Source organism: Seriola lalandi, unplaced genomic scaffold, assembly GCF_002814215.2.
Source record: "Seriola lalandi dorsalis isolate HSWRI2012SDOR001 ecotype SW California unplaced genomic scaffold, Sedor1 jcf7180002054065, whole genome shotgun sequence".
NCBI lineage: Eukaryota > Metazoa > Chordata > Actinopteri > Carangiformes > Carangidae > Seriola > Seriola lalandi.
In genome coordinates, this window is record NW_019524618.1 from 70,617 (window position 1) to 87,178 (window position 16,562).

Below are 16,562 nucleotides of genomic sequence, written 5' to 3' on the forward strand. Positions count from 1 at the left end.
GCGGGGTTGGGGCTGGGGGGGGTATAAAATAGATAACAGTTTATCCCCCCTTGTTTTTTTTTATTTTATTTTTTGTGTGAGGAGAAAATAGACTTCAACCCTGGAAGCTGCTGCAGTGACCCTCCTTCCACAGTCCCTCATCATGAAGCGTCGGATTAACAAAACAATTCCACACAGCAGTGAACACATGCAGTTTAAATGGCAGTGCCACCTTTATTCTTTCTGCTATCAGGCCTTTTTTCCCCCTGTGGGATGGAAATATCAGCTGCCCTCAAGCCATCAGTTATGTCAAATGTTAGCTGTCATGCTGGCTGCCCACGAGTGTCTGAGACAGATCATTTGTCCTGGAAGCACAGGGTGATTTCATCTGGGATAAGTCAAGCTTAAAGCATTCTCAACTGTGCAAAAATGGGATCCTATAGTTGTTGCTCAGAGTTTGTGCATTCAGCAAGTATGTTGAAGGAGTTTGACACTGCTGACATTATCCCGGGGGACATGTTGACACGTTGTCTCCCACCAGTGGAAAAGAAAGACAATCCAAGCTCAATGAAGGGTTAAATAAAGATACAGTGGAAGCAGAGGAACAAATTAATGTCTCATTCTGTCACCACTTTTGTGCCTTTTTTACCTTTAATTTTGTCCCGCAACAGTGCAACAACATGGATGTCTCTTTATTTAACAGTAATTACCCAGCACTGTCTTTGTGATGTTATCATTAACAGCCAGTAACAAGTACATCTTTAATAATTCTGCCATAAATATTTATACAAAGGCTGATTAACTGTGGTTAGGACCAAAAATAATGATAAGTAGTGACTAGTGACTATGGTATAATGTAATAGGTTTAATATTTAACTTGTATTCGCTAGATAATTGCAGTGTAGGCATCGGTTACAAATAAATGACCCTACGTCTGTAAGAATAACCAGACTACATAAAAAGAGTTATGAAAAAGTGGTATATATTTGGTTTACATATGCTGACGCTTTAGTATTTGGTAGCAATACATGTAGTTTACAAAGTTTAGAAGGCTCCGATGTGCTTTCAGATTTGGTACGATATGTTTTAATGCACTAATTAAAACTATTAGCATGTTAAATCAAGATGAACTGCATAAAAACATTCTACTAACACATTATTCCCACAGAGTCACACTCCAGACTGTTTAAGACTCTTTTCTTTTTTCATGAAACATGTATCATGTATGTTTGGTAATAGTATGAAGTAACACATTACAGGAGGAAGTTACCTTTTTAATGGCCACAGTTACAGCATATTTACATGGAAAATACTGTACAATTACCTATAAGTACATTGTTTACTGTTGTGCATTTGCCATTAATTTCTTTTATGTACCAAATAACAAATACATCATTATTTAGTAGTTAATTACTGCACATAGCACTTTTCTACTATGCCTTATTTATTTCAAGGTAATTAGTGTTGAGACACATACATTTACCTTGACCTTTCTACTAATTGGCCCATATCTTAAATATGTAAAATAAAGTGCTACTGGGGTTAATTTGATCAATTATAGGCTATTTCCTTCTATCAGCCACTGTGTTACATTATTAGTCATGACAGTGGACAGTTGAAAAACTGGCCATGTCAGTTCCTGTAGTGTTTTTTGTCTCTATGTCACAGGGTGTCGTGGTGGCCTCGTGTTGTTCAGGACCCTTACTGCACACCATGGTCCCAGGTTTGACTCACCCTCTCCCCGTCCTGTCCCATCTTTGTTGCACGCCTTTGATTAATGGTAAAAATTCATAAAGGCCTATGCTTGTGTTCACATGCACGCACGCACGCACGCACGCACGCACGCACGCACACACGCACACACACACACACACACACACACACACACACCTACACTGAAGCCTTGTTTGTAAAAGTCATGACTCTTGAGTGAAGGAGCGTTGGCTGACCACCGCAGCAGGAGATAAGGGTGTCGCTCCCTCCATGGAGAGCATATAAGATAAGATAATGGAGCAGTGTCGCAGCTTAGCAAGGTCATCATGTCCTCCTACCGGCTTTAGGAAGTGCTGAGGATCCAATGGCTTTCCTTTGATCGGCACCATAGGAGGTGCCGTGCTTATCTACATGTTTCCACAAAGGAGAGGCTGGTGCTTGGCCTGAGGCGTAGAGGACAACATCAGTGTGTAATCCAAGGGCTCTCCTTCAAATAAAGAGGAAGACTGGAAAATTAATACAGAGCTAACTGAGCTAAGTATACGGTGATCTGGTGTGATAGATGAAAGCACAGAGTCACAGTTTATCGCATATGAAGACTCCAGGGACAGATGTGTTGAGGTCGGCTTTGGGGATGACGGGAACCACAGCACAGAGACAGGCAACCACACTGCATCATGTTGGCAAACACACAGCAGATGTTGAGAAACAGTGAGATAGTGTTCCACACTCCAGGAGGATTCACTGTTCAATAACAAATCTTCCTGCTGTAGCCGAAGCCAATCCAGAGCACAATGTATTGTAGCGGCCATCTGTGGAGAATCATCTGAAGATAAAGGAGATTAGCTTGTCTGTAAACCACATCAGCCACTCAGGTATATTATTCTATCGCTCCTCTGTGCGTAACAGATGTAAGAGAGCTCAGACGTGGTAGCTTAACTTGTTTCCATTTGCTTTCACCAATGTATCTGCGGGTTAACACCAGCCCTGCTGTCGCAAGTTGTTCCCTGAAATGGCTGGAAAATGAGCGGCTGTGATGTTGCCACATGAACAGATGCTGTGAGGGTGTCGCTGAGAAGCCTGCCTACCTGCACCTGCACACTCAGGATTATGTGCTGTATAAAATGCTCTTAGCTTTTACTGACTGATTATTAATAAGTTTATGATTTTAAGTTTAATATTTTGAATTAAAAAAATAAAAATAAAAATCTTGTATGATTGAAATGTACTGAACATAATTCAAGAACGAGGGCAACGTTGAGCATCTTTGTGAATCTGAGAACTCGTGTTGTCACTGTTTGTTCATTAGCAATCATCTGCCTGAGTTATCTGTCATTTTCTTTCCTCACGCAGCCACCCACATATTGTTATTGCTCAAATATCAGTGAGAATCAAAGCACTGCCTTCTGGGATGCTGCTGTTTTCCTGTTGTACCCATGATGCACACTCACACACACATTAAAACCATTTTTTTTTTTTTTTTTTTTTACAAGTTCTAAAAGCTTTATTTTCCAAAACCATCCCTTGTCCTCTCTAATGTACAGCACTGTAAGTCTTTTTGTTTGTTTTTTGTCAATCCATCCATGCATACAGTGTTTCCTGCTCTCTAGAGATATGGAGGGATACCCTGAATGGATGGTCATGTTAGCATTTGCTCAACCTGTTACCCCTGAGAAGGCCTGGCTAATGTGACTTTAGGATATCGTCTAAAAAAGGCCTTGAATAACTTTATTAATTCAGACACCGTCAACAAGGAAAGAGAGAAAAAAAAAAAGCTCACTCATAAAATTTTGTTTTAAATATTTTCTCTTGTACTTTAAAAAAACATATCGGTAAAACCATGTAAATAAACAAACAAATGAGGAAAAAAAAGCATTTTTCCTTTCCCTGTATGCTGTACAGAGCCTAGAATAACATTATCTACTCTCTTCTATGATAGCAGTTCTTTGTGATACAGATAACAATAGCAACTCTGATAAAATCTCTATAGTTACTCTATGATTTCTACATATAATTTGCCTTCTCTAGATTCTTATTTTAAGAAAAGTTTCAGTTCTTTAGGTCAGAGTTCCCAATGAGCGATAGAAACAAACAAACAGTGAAGATTAAAGGCTGGCTGGTTCACTGAGTTGTGCGACTGGGGAGGATCACATCGGTATGGCGGGGAGACCCGGTGGCTTCGATTACCCACAAAGACTTGGGGTTCCTTAAACAGAAATGTACATAGGATCAAAGGTCTTGTAGGAGCACTAGTACTGGATGGCAATTACAGGGTTTTCACGACAGATGGCACTGCTGCATCACAGACAACTATACATATTGCACAATGAGAAATGCATAGGATTTGCTCCATTACTGTAATTTAAGAGAACATGATTTGGCATGAGTGTTGAAGGAAGGATGACGTGTGCGCTCCAAGTCCTTATGAGACCTTGCCAGCAGTCTGTTTTGGCAGAGGGAGGGTTGAGTGTCAGTAGATATCCTGGGTGGGAGGGTGGTGGTGGTTGTGGTGGTGGTGGGGGGGCGTGGGTGAGACAGCACTCGAGCATGAACAGCAATATGACAGTTGATGTTGCACTTATTGTGACACTTATCCCAAACAACTTGTCTCTGACGTAACATTGTTTTGCTCAGTGGAAGTCATACAAAAGTTCTCCTGCTCGGCTAAAAAGCGGAACAGCAATGTCATACGGCGCTGAAGCACCCTCTCGCCGCAGCGCGAGAGCAGCTATAAATGGAACGGCTCAGCCCAGAGTGAAAACATGTGAAGACTGACCATGAGCATCAAGCACCAAGGGCAGCACCCGTCAGAGCAACTCATCATTTGTTGGCCCTTGGCTGTTTGAGTACGTAATACATCGTTACAGGTGTGTACAGTATAGAATAGATAAAGCCATTGACACACTGAAAACACATCATAAACATAAACATACCGAATGTATTGCTTTAAATGTGAGATTTGTCTAAGTTATGGATGAACCATAAAATGATCATTCTCACCTGATTGTTTTTTTTTTTTGTTCCAAAGCAAAATTCTCACCGACATTAAACATGGGATTGTATAAACACACAACTAGAGCAAAAAAAAAAAGGTGAATATCAACACAATTTTCATTGCTTTTGTAAGTAAATCAGTTTTAAGGTGCTCTTAATGTGGTTGCCATGGCACTGTTCTTTGTTCCCTCCTACGTTGTATGCAGACACTGCAACAGGATGTCAATCAAGTACCAGCTGAGCAGCCTCCCCACCTACTGTCACCCAAACTTTTCACTGAGCTCTGAAATCCCATCAGGTCTTCAAGTGTTGTGTTTTCATCATGTGTGCAATTATGTGTGTGTGTGTGTTGGGGGGAGGCTTTCCCTGCTCCTCATCATCTCATGCAGAGATAACGCCAGAGAGAAACAAGGAGCAACAGCGAGGTGATGACAGCGGGGTGAAGGAGGAATTAGGAATAGACAAAGAGCAGAGTCACATGGGGAAAGAAATGATGGCATTTTGCAATGTAAGACGTCTGTAGCTGCAAAAATGTTTTCATGCGGCTAGCTTGGCGAGAACATGATGTTCAAGCTGCATTGCGTGAATGATGCACTGGACCAAAAAAAGAAAAAAAGAGACAGATTTACAAATTGAAACAAAGTCAAGTTGACAAGCTGACCTTTTCTGGACCTTAATGAGTGTTTAATCCTGGGGATACGGGAAAGGAAGAAAAAAATCTGGAGGACTCTGACTATGGCTGTGACTCAGAAAGAAAGAGAGGAGGAAATGTTTTTAAGGGCTTGGGGAAGCAGTTTTAGGGAGAGGGCTGGAGATGCAAAATGAAGCTAATGAGGTTTTAGCATATGGAGTTATCGATCCACATGAAGGGGTATTTGTATAGAGAGTTGTTTGATAATAGCCATGTCCAAGATGCAGAGTGACAGCATTAAGTTTGCTAGAAAACACAGATCAACGAGACTGGCTTGTCCAGTCATACAGGAGTACACCTCAGTTTCAGCTGTTTTAATGACCTAATGTATGATCATCCCGTCTTTCATAAAACCCCAAAACCAATAAGTTAAAAACATTTTAAAAGAGCATCAAGTAAAGGGACCTTATTTTGTGGCAACCACACTAAACATACATCTAGACTTGTCTATATTTGTTCTCTAATAAATTACACAATAATATCCATAATCCAAACCATGTTGACCCATGAAATGGCTATAAAAGCGGCCTCTGTGCACCAGTCACTGTCTGGAGGCCTGTCCTGCTCCGTAGGTCATGATAAGAGGAGCAGAAAGAAGGCATGATAGGGGATCTTGGCCTTTGTGATAGGAACAGCTCTCAGGCCTCGTGGCCGTCTGAGCGTCAGGACTTGTGCACTGGTTCCATCGTAAGTCAGGCGGGCTGCATAGTTTGCATGTGGCCTCTGTCATGTGGGCCACACCTAAAGTTGGGCCTGGGGTTTGGTAAGGGGACAGGGGAGGAGCTCAAATGGGAAGTGGGTTAAGTCTTTAGTAGGGGGAGAAGATGATGGGTGTGTGTGTGGCCCTCAGTGGCCCCGGGGCAGGCCGAAACAGTGCAGGGCCCAGGAAGGGGGTCTGAATGAAGGTGGTGGTGCCCACTGGGTGGCGCAGAGCCAGCGGGTTAGTTGCCACTGTGCACAGAGTTGGCGGGGTGAGGGGGCTGGGCAGGAAGCCAGTTGTCAAGCTCTTGGTCAGCTGCTTCTGCAAGGCCAGTTTGGTCTGGAGACGACAGGAGGGTGGGGGTGGGGGTGGGGGGCGGCGGTGAGAAGTGAGAGAAGAACACGGTGAGGGCATAGCATGTTTAGTCGGGCAAACATGTTTCCCAAAGTCACGGCACTTGTTTGCACACACAGCTGCAGCAGAGGAAAACATGTTCCCACTAAATAGCAGACAGAACTGGATTCCTGATAGCTTGTTGCATCATCACTCACATATATACTGCATGTATATATACATAATAGGCTAATGCTAGGACTACAGTATGGACACTTCAGCCTATTCCATTAAGGACAAGGGTTAATGACAGACATTTCATTTAAAACTCTGTGGAGTTAAAAGGATAGTTCAGATTTTTTTAAGGTGGAATGCTTTACTCACTGTTCATCATATTGATGCATGGACAGATGCACAGCTAAGAGGAGACTTGCTGAGATCTCACCAAGCTTCCAAAAAACCATAGCACAGCTCCTTTTTTTTTTTTCTTAAACCAACACTCACTCCTTGTAGGCTTTAGAGTTGGGTTTAAAAAGTATTTAGCCGTTGTAAGCTTGGAAGCAATGGTGGAAACACTTTCTCAACAGAATTGCTAAATACGTATCACAAACACTGTAACACTTTTTTTTTTTTTATCAGTGTCTTAATAGGAGAACTATATTTGAATCCAGCGTAACAGCGGTGAATTCAAGCTGACTTCAGCTGCTGTAGGTTGGTATTTGATGCAGTAAAGATGCAGACCTCTCTCTATCATGGAACTAATAACTTTCATGATACAAAGAGGTCAGAATGGAGACTGAAACCTCGCAAATGGACGATTAAAACGTTCTTCGAGGGCTGTGTCTTTCCACACACCTCTCCAAAGGACGAACAGACGACGCTAATGTCATTTCAAAACTTTCTTTCTGCAATATGCTCAATCTTACTGAATACAGAAACACAAGATTCTCCAGAATCATTTAACAATCATGTGAATTCTTTATCATAACCACTAGTTTGAATTATTTCAACTTTGTATATGAGTAATTAGGTCTGTTAGTTTGGTACAGATGAGTCTCAATATTACTGTATCTATGAGCTTCGGATGCTGTTGCTATGGAGAAGAAGATGCACCTGGTCTGCACCTTAGTAGTGTACCTCTCAGCCGATATTTTTATGTTCACAGGCTTGTACCTTCGATTTTCTTTCAAAGATCCAGATATTTTCTGACATAGGTGCAGATATTTTCTACTGGTGATTTAACCTGGAAGAGTTTCTTGCTCATCAAAGCCACAGAAATGTTCCAACCGTAAGTCATGTAACATCGTACACGGGAAAAATGAATAGGATTTTTCCTGAAATAGCATCTCCCACTTCACAACTGTATTCACATTAACACCAGCGAGTAAAGTGAATAGCACATCATGTAAAAAAACAAACAAACAAACGTACAAACAAACAAAAAAAAAATCAGAACTATCCCTTTAACATAAACAAGACTTCTTCATTATCTCTGCTCAGTCCCCTGCCCCTGGCCAGGCCTAAAGTCCAGCCAGCTGAAGCTCTCGCCCTCCAATCCAACCCCAGTCTCGGCCTCTCCTGCCACTGACCTGCGAGGAGAGGGAGGTGAGGTTGTACTGGCTGAATGCTTTCTTCATGGCAGACACAGCCACGCCTGCATAGCCACTCCATCTCACGTTCTGTAGGATGGAGGAGGAGGAGGAGGAGGAGGAGTATGGGGAGGAGGAGAGATGGGGAGGTGTGTATATGACAGGAGCAGAGAAGTGATTAATCTGGAGTGCTGATTCAGGCTGCTGTTGTCAGAGCTGGTCAGTGGGGGAGAGCGGGACTATTTTAGACCTGTCTCATGGGTAGGGGACTCACTGAGTACAACAGTGTGCTTAACCTCTCTGACAGTACAGGCACACGAGCATGCTGCCTTGCCGAGACATAGAAGCCCCTAAGCACAATGTAATGAGATCACTGTGTGTGTGTGTGTGTGTGTGTGTGTGTGTGTGTGTGTGTGTGTGTGTGTGTGTGTGTCTGTCGGGGCTGGGGTCAAATCAGTTAACTGTAACAAAGATAAATTAAAACAAGTGTTTAAAAATGGATTAGTTTACGAGCTACATTGAATTTATTCCAGTCTTGGCACATGTGCGCAGCATGTTCAAGCATATCTGTGCTAAGAGAAAGGCAATTATGTTTTGTTTGTGTGTGTGTGTATGGGTGCATATTTGCGTGACAGTGTTTTGTTTGTCTGTGTCTTTATGCTGAGACTTACCGCTAAGCTGGAGCTTGGCTGGCTCTTGCTGTGGGGGGTAAATTTGGGTTTGGGTGGTTTTCCGGCCAGCCTGTCCTTGTGCCTTCTGCTATTCATGTGCTGCAGAGACCAGCAGAAATACCATTAGCGAGCTAACAAGCATCTGTTGTACCACAGTGGAACAACTTCAAGTGTTATCTGCTGAATTAATAATGGATACACATTGATTATGACTGAAGTGCACCGAAATTACATCACATCACTTTCTACCACCGCCACAGTATCTCCCTCCTCTCTGGCTGCATTGCTAACAGGCTTACACCCTCCTGGGATAGGGGATGTTTATATGAGACCGGTGGAATGCATTTAAGGCTACAGCAGCCTGGGCGCTCACACATGCCAACATATCCTGTATCTTTTCCACATTCTCCTCCAGCCGGGGCGAAGTTTCCAAGACAATCCTTTCACTCAGATGTAGCGTTTAATGAACATCAAAAGGAGAGAAATTACTTCACCAACCTGGTTTGATGCCAATGAAACCAGAAAATTAAATACACGAGGCATTAGTAGCTTGCAATAATGAGTGGCAAATAAATCCCTGCTCAGTGAGGAGCTTTTCAGTTAGTTATAGCATCAGATGATATCTGTCTAATGTGGAAAAATAGTTGCTGCTTGAATGTGCTCTGCACTCACAACCTGCTTTTCAGTGGCTTCATTCATGTGGCTGTAAATGAAACCGCTGCTTTGATTTAAGCACTCGTGCATTTCCTCCATCAAGGTGATGTTCAAATGGGCTCTTGGATTAAGTAAGGTCTTTAAAATCCCAGCATTGATGTTTATCATTTTAATACACATCATTTGTGCAGGTCAGCCTGGTCTTTATTCGTGTTGTATCAGTGTCCTGATGTGTAAGGTAATTACTAACAATGCGCAGGTAGTACTGCTTTCTGATTCATTCTGTGGCCACACTGATATAATACAGTCTGCTACCCATTTTACCTGGCTCAGCTGGGTCTCAGAATTCACAAAGATCTCACACACTTCACACTGGAAGTTCTTGCTGGGAACCCCGACGCTGCCTTTGCTGCCCAGCCGCTTGCTCTTGCACCCAGCACGAGCTGCCACCACTTTCCCTCTGCGTCGTGGCAGAACACTGTGACCTTCCAGCATCAGTTTGTGCTTTGTACCTGGCGGCGAGAGAGCAAAGAGTTGACAGATCTGTGCTCTGCATCTATTTGATGCTCAGATTCCCAACATTTTCAGCCAACTATGAGTCAATTACAAATGCAGAAGCCTTTTTAAAAAGTCCTTTACCGCTGTTATGTGCTTCCAGTTGGGAGACAGAGTTCACTGTCACTTTACAAACAGGACAATGGAGGTGAGCCTTGCTCTTCTTGGGCTCCTTGTCCTCATCTGTATGTGGCTCTCCATTTGTGCTGGACGTGTCTGCATGGCTGCCTGACTCAGTATTCAGGCCCGCGGCCTCGGTGGCCTCTGGGGCTTCAGGGGCTTCAGGGGCTTCGGGGGCGCTGGTGTCTGAGGCAGTTTCAGAGAGCTGTGAGGAAGGCGAAATCTGAGGAGGGGAGAGGGTGACCAACTCGACAGAGGAAACCTCTGATACTGGCGTCAGCATAACTGAGCTCCTGGGACTCTCCTCGAGCTTCGCCTCCAGGTTGGCTGGTTCTAAATCAGTTTGAAGACCTGCATAAAACAGTAGCAACACAGGAGAGCATCAGCAAACTGTGGTTCATTCAACTTACTTTTTACTTACAACTTATTTATTTTTATTTTATTTTTTTAGTAATGTGTTTAAGGGATTAGAATTTGAAATTACTACAGTAAAATTACGACAGTAAAGTCACTTTGATCATTCGGAGGGTAGAAATGTTCCCTGTCTTAATGGGAGATGACAGAGGTTTCAGTTTGGTCTCTGCATGTTCAGCGGGCAGACTGGTCTGTGCTAGCTTGGTGCAGGGGCTGGAGATGTTAGAGAAATGCCACACCTGATAACTCTAAGATGTCATGTGTTCTTGGCTGGCTTCTTAATGTGAGAGACAGGTCTGCCTACATTCAAGAATCAGCTGGTTTGGTTTAGCGTTGGAGGCTGTGAGAAGCCGTTAGCGTCACTGTGAGGACGGGACATCTGGACTGCTACTGTCACCAAGGCTACAGTCACTCTTAATAGTAAATACTTCCAAACTGTAGGCTACTATTTCTACATATGTTCATTACAGACTATGTGACAGTAGGTGTGGAGGCCTCACAATTAAAAGGCACTTGTGCTGAGTTACCACGGTGATATAACAAGTTATGTAACTAATTACTTTTTATGCCGCAGCACCGTCCCATTCTCATGAACGCGATGTCTCGGTAACGCCTTGACAGAAATTCTTCAAATTTGTCACATTCATTCATTAGGACTCAGGAATATACTAATTAGATTTTGGTGGTCAAAGGTCACTGACCTCTCAAAACACAGTTTTGGCCTTGTGAATGTGATACCTAAAGATCACCTTGAAGAGATTTGTTTAGATTTGGAACAAACGTTCACTTTGACTCAAAGATGAACTGATTAGATTTTGGTGGACAAAGGTCAAAGGTCAAGGTCACAGTTATGTCACGTTCTTGTGAATGTGATAAATCAAGAACGCCCAGAGCACACTGTGACCTCACAAAACACGTTTACGGCCATAACTCAAAAATTCATTCACTAATTATGACACAATTTAACTCAAATGTCTATAAGGATAAGATGAAGTGATGACATTTTATATCCAAACGGTCAAAGGTCAACTTCACTGTGACATCATAATGTTCTGTTAAACATGTCGGGCCATTATTCGATGCTGTAACTCAGGAAGGAGAGATTGTGACCATATGTCCTGCTACTTGGCTGGTTGGCGGAGGGATACAACCATGAGGTGAAATTCTAGTTTGTTGAGTAATTAGTAAAATACATAATTACATTGTATTTGATTACACTGTCCAATATGTATTTGAAGATTTTCTCATAACAGTTAAAATAACGCCAACAAAGCATGAAATCACAATGAGCCTAAATAAATAGCGAGAAAAATCCCCATGCATGCTTAATCAGCAAAATACTTTACAGATTGACTTTTTTTTGCAAATATTAAGTCTGCCAAATTAATTTTCAAATAGCCATTTGTCTTTCAGTACAACATTGGAGGCAACATTGAGAGTGCTCTTCGAGTGCTGGCTCCCTCACTATTCAAATATCAAGTGGACCCGGAGTCTCAGTCAATATAAACAAACCCATCGATTGCCGGGCCACGCCAATAAGTCACTAGAGTTCTATTACCCACCTCCCCTTCACCCCAATGCCCTCCCGAGGGAGACACACACTTCGCCCCAGCGCACAGCACGCTACGCTCGCTGAATATAGTACACTTTCTCCCCGCACACACACTTGCAACCCCTCTCAATGCAACTGTGCTTCATTGATTTTCTCTTTTGCGTCTCAGAGTAAATTCATCATTGGAGATAAGGGTCTTCCTCTCTCATTCCCACTCAAGAGAAAGAACCTATATAGAAGCTAGATTAGACAGTCCCCCTCGCTGTAATGAGAGTGACCCCTGAGGAATTTGCGCTCCTCTGTAGGGGGGGCAGGGGGGGGTATGATCCTGAGCTTATGTGAAAGATACGGCCACCTGAAAAGTCTCCAGAGGGGAGTGATACTGATCAATGGATTTAGCAGGAACCTTACAGGGGAAGACATGGAGGCCGGTGGGAATCAAAGCTCTCTGAAAATCCAAAAGCTTGGATCATGAAGGAGCTCATTCAGCAAAGAATCATTTCACACATCCCTGCTGGGTTTCAGGTATCCTCCTTTTTAAAAAGCCCAAACTTTATCCACCAAAGAAAAAAATTTTTAAAAAATGTAGATTTATGGAATCCCATTGATGCCAGTCACATTTTTTTTTAAAGTGAAATGAAATGAGTAAATGAAAAGATAGAAAAAGTTAGTCTTGATAAAACATTTTGACTCTTTATCCAATAATTTTGACTGTCTATCTTATACTTTGGACTTTTTGCTTTATAATTTTAATTTTGATTTAATCAGTTAACATTTTTGTGTTTTTATCCCATAATTTTCAAATGTTTTTATTTTTATCATAACTATTTCTATCTTCTTTTTTGTTTCTTGGCTTAAATGGGCTTTTATAGATACTGGCTTCTTGGATGTGAGGATTTCCTACATTTCTCTTTTTGTATAGTATTGTTAATTAAAAATAATCTTTGGGTTAGGGATTGTTGTTCGCATAAAACCATCAGTTTCAGGATGACACGTCTGAGAAACTGTGAAGGGCAGTATTTCAGGTATTTTACCAACTGAAAAGATGAATCTATTAATTGTGAGAAATATATAACACACAGATTGATTGAAAAAGGAAATAATTGTTAGCTGAAGCCCTGATAGGAAGCTGTGAAAAGAGCTGTTTTTGTAGCAGACTAAGGGTGAAACTGATGAAACATTTTGATAAATATCAAGACTCTTCCAACCTCCTCTCGAAGCAAATGCCTGTCTGCCCATTCGTCAGCCGTCTCATTTGCCCTCTGACCATCAACAAGATAACAGAGACTTCCAGCAACATTGGCAAACTGCCAGAGCAAAGGCCAGCATATTGGCAGTGCCAGCAGGGCCTCTGTGGAGTTACATAGCAGCAAATTATGGACATTTGGATCAATGTTAGGCAGGCAGTCATCAGTTTTATTTAACCCAAAAAGAATTTAATCCATGTTTTAACAGTCCAATCAAGTCTGACAGTCTTTTGGAGTGTAAACACATCTGCAGAGATCTCTGTTCAGCAGATTGATCCACTGAGAACTCTAACCACAGCCAAGCAGCAAATACATATGAATATTTGACTCATTATGCATATGCTCACACACACAAACACACACTGAGCACTCGGTTTAGCGGGCGAGCGATGAACCAAGGCAGCCTCAGAACATAAACAACTTCCACAGGGAAAAATCCTTGCTTTAAATCATTATTACAGTGATGACAGACAGAGTCCCTGTGAAGACCTGTTTCAACAGCCGAGTCAATCAAAGCCGAGCTTGACTGATGCTTGTCACGACTGATGCGGACCCTCTGTCTCTGGGCACTGGCCTGCTGCTCTCCAACTAGCTCACTCACTGTCTGCCTACTCCCTCCTTTGCTGTCTGGGACATGGTTTTTAATCATCACCCCCCCCCCCCTTTGTACGATTGGAAACGTCGTCTCTGCTTTTCCCTGTCTCCATCCTGTATGTATGAATTGTTGTGTTGCCCTAAATGACAGAATGTCAGTAGAAAGTAAGAGATGTTGGAAAGTCTCACTGTGATGTGATAGAACTTTTTTGTGTAACACGGGACACTTGTTGGTAGTTTGAAGCAGTGAAACGAACAAATGTAGGACATCCTCATTGGTGTAGAGGTTCGGTTTATACTTGGGCAGCTTAAGGTCCTGCATTTGTGTCTTGTGCTGTCAACATGTATTTCAAATTACTTCTAAATATGCTGCTCGTCAGTGCCCTGCAAGCGGTTTCCGACCTTTCACCACCACGGTTCAGGAACAAAAAAACTACTTTGTTAAGGTTGGGAAAACATCATGGTTTGAGTTACAATTACTACTTCATTAAGGTTGGTGGTTACAATAATAATGTAATAATGTAAAGTTATGGTCATGGTTAAAACTAACCAACATGGACTGTCGGTGGGATTTGGTAAACAAACAGTATATTATAGCTGGACGTTCTGTTCACGCCAGCCTCTTCCCATCTGCAGACACTGAGGTTCTATAGGAACAAGAACATCACTCTACTTTTGCTCCCAGTGGACAAGAGCAATTATTATTCCTTTCGGCTGCTGGACGCTTGTGTCACTGAGCATGAACAAAAGTCGTTTTTGGGGCATTTGATGAATGATCTTGTTTTTCATAGACAGTAGTTGTGTTATGTTGACGCCTCACATCCAACCCCGTAACACAGAGGCCCAATAATACATCAGCACTTTTTATTTTAATGATCAACAGTGTTGTGCCACTTCACACTTAAAAGAAACTAGCTCAAAGTTCAGTTCATACAGATGAAAATGAGCTAGATCACCTTCATTTGTTCCGTTTTGTTTTTTTTAAATAAATAGGCTGCTTTTCTTTTTCAATAGAACCTTCTTCTACCCGTCCATCACCAGCCCCAAATAATTGCCACTCCCAAACTAAATGAATTATTGTACACCACTGAAGAATCACAGACATGAGTTACATTTAAAACCGCCATGCTGGGCCGTGTCTATGGTGACGTCATGCGGCGTGCCGTAAAACTGTGGTAAAACGTGAGCGGCCGTTCACGATTATCATTTGGAAACTGATTCATTCAGTTCAGCATTTCCAAAAAAAACATGCACATCACTGACGATCGAACAGTCAGGACTGAACTGAAAGCAGAGCTCAGTTTTCCTGTTTTGTTTGACAAGAGAGATCACTTGTCTTTTCAGCATCTGTCAGCACCGCAAAGTGGTCAGTGTCTATCATGGGTTTTTCCTATCATTTTTAATGTTTTCAAAGATCATTTCATTTTAAAACATTTAAAAACATTATTTATATACATGTTTATATATATATATGTTTAGAATTATACCTTTTCACCAATATTGTACTGTTTTGCAAATGCTTTGTTGCAATACCTTCACGGCCCACAGGTTGGGAACCACAGGTTGGGAACCACAGGTTGGGAACCACAGGTGTAGAGGCTGTACTGGTGCTTTAAGGTCCTGTGTTTGTGTCTGGCCCTGTCATATTGCTATTTAATTCAAATAAGTGTTTTGCTATTAATCTTAATTATGTTGTGACAAGGCCTGAATCTTAATTACTTCGTCCATCTCGCCGTGGCTCCGGACCACATGTATTCGGAAAGCAATTTGCGACTCATCGTTTCTTTTCGTGTTCTTGTGCACCTAAAGTGCACTTGAGGTCCAGCACCTCCCAGCCAAAAAGAAGTGGTACGTGCATGGCAGCGGCTTCCTGCGTCCGTGTGTGCATCGGCAGGTATCCTCATGGAGCCGAGCGGGCCGACCTTTTGGACTACAGAGGAATCTGTTTATTCCGAGCCCCGCAGACTGCTCAGAGGAACAGCCGACAGGTGTGTTATTGCTTCCTGGTGGCGGACAATGTGGGCATTACCCTCAGACGGCTTCCCACCAGCTTTCAGTTTCATGGCAGACATAACTCATTTCATAGAGTGTTAATTTGGAGCTCTATTCCATTACAGGTTGGCATTGTGGCGCATGGCTCGCACTGCTGCATTTCAATTTCACATTAGGCCAATCACACAATTGGGCTTATTAAAGAGTGTTCCTCCTCACAAAATTGCCTTGGAACTGTAAAATTATTCACAGCATAAAAACTAGCTATGACTTATCTACTTTCTCTGTCCGCTGACCCCCCCCCGTGCTTATTCCTCCCTCTCTCTCTCTGTCTCCTTCATTCATTTCATCTTATCTTTCATTTTCCACTCATCATCTCATTTCGTCTCTGCTGCTTCCCTCTTTCAGAGCTCCCCTTTGCAACGCCGGAATATTAAAATGAGGTTTGATGAGAGCGTTATCAGGCTTCCAGTCTTTTGTCCACTTTCTCCTTTCTGAAGGAGACTCTTAGTGCTCAAGGCAAAAATGTGTGCATATGTGTGTGTGTGTGTGTGTGTGCCCCTGTGCACACAAGCACATCTACGAGAGGGGATGAAGTACAAACCGTCTCCCTCCTCCCTCCAGAACCTTATCTCTTCTCTGATATTTCATCTAGCATCCAAGAGCATTTTGAAATTCTGCTCAGATAGGGATCTTCTCTGGGGCAGGGGGAAGTGGAAGGGAGGAGGAAGTAGGACAGTAAAAGGGGGGGGGGGGGGTTTATT

General features: G+C 42.5%; 1 protein-coding gene across 3 annotated transcripts in view; it reads right to left on the reverse strand.

Moving 5' to 3' along the window:
• Positions 1 to 3,480: 3,480 nt before the first annotated feature.
• znf385c (zinc finger protein 385C) overlaps positions 3,481 to 16,562 on the reverse strand; it is a 130,393-nt gene continuing 117,311 nt past the window's right edge. For 2 of the 3 annotated variants that reach the window (XM_023403194.2, XM_023403196.2), the window contains 5 exons: positions 9,964 to 10,350; positions 9,649 to 9,836; positions 8,671 to 8,769; positions 8,000 to 8,089; positions 3,481 to 6,416 (listed from right to left, as the gene is read on the reverse strand). In XM_023403194.2, coding sequence (XP_023258962.1) covers positions 6,186 to 6,416; positions 8,000 to 8,089; positions 8,671 to 8,769; positions 9,649 to 9,836; positions 9,964 to 10,350 — 995 coding nt within the window. In that variant the 3' untranslated portion in view covers positions 3,481 to 6,185. The remainder of the gene's footprint in view (positions 6,417 to 7,999; positions 8,090 to 8,670; positions 8,770 to 9,648; positions 9,837 to 9,963; positions 10,351 to 16,562) is intronic. The other variant, XM_023403195.2, reaches the window with a different exon arrangement.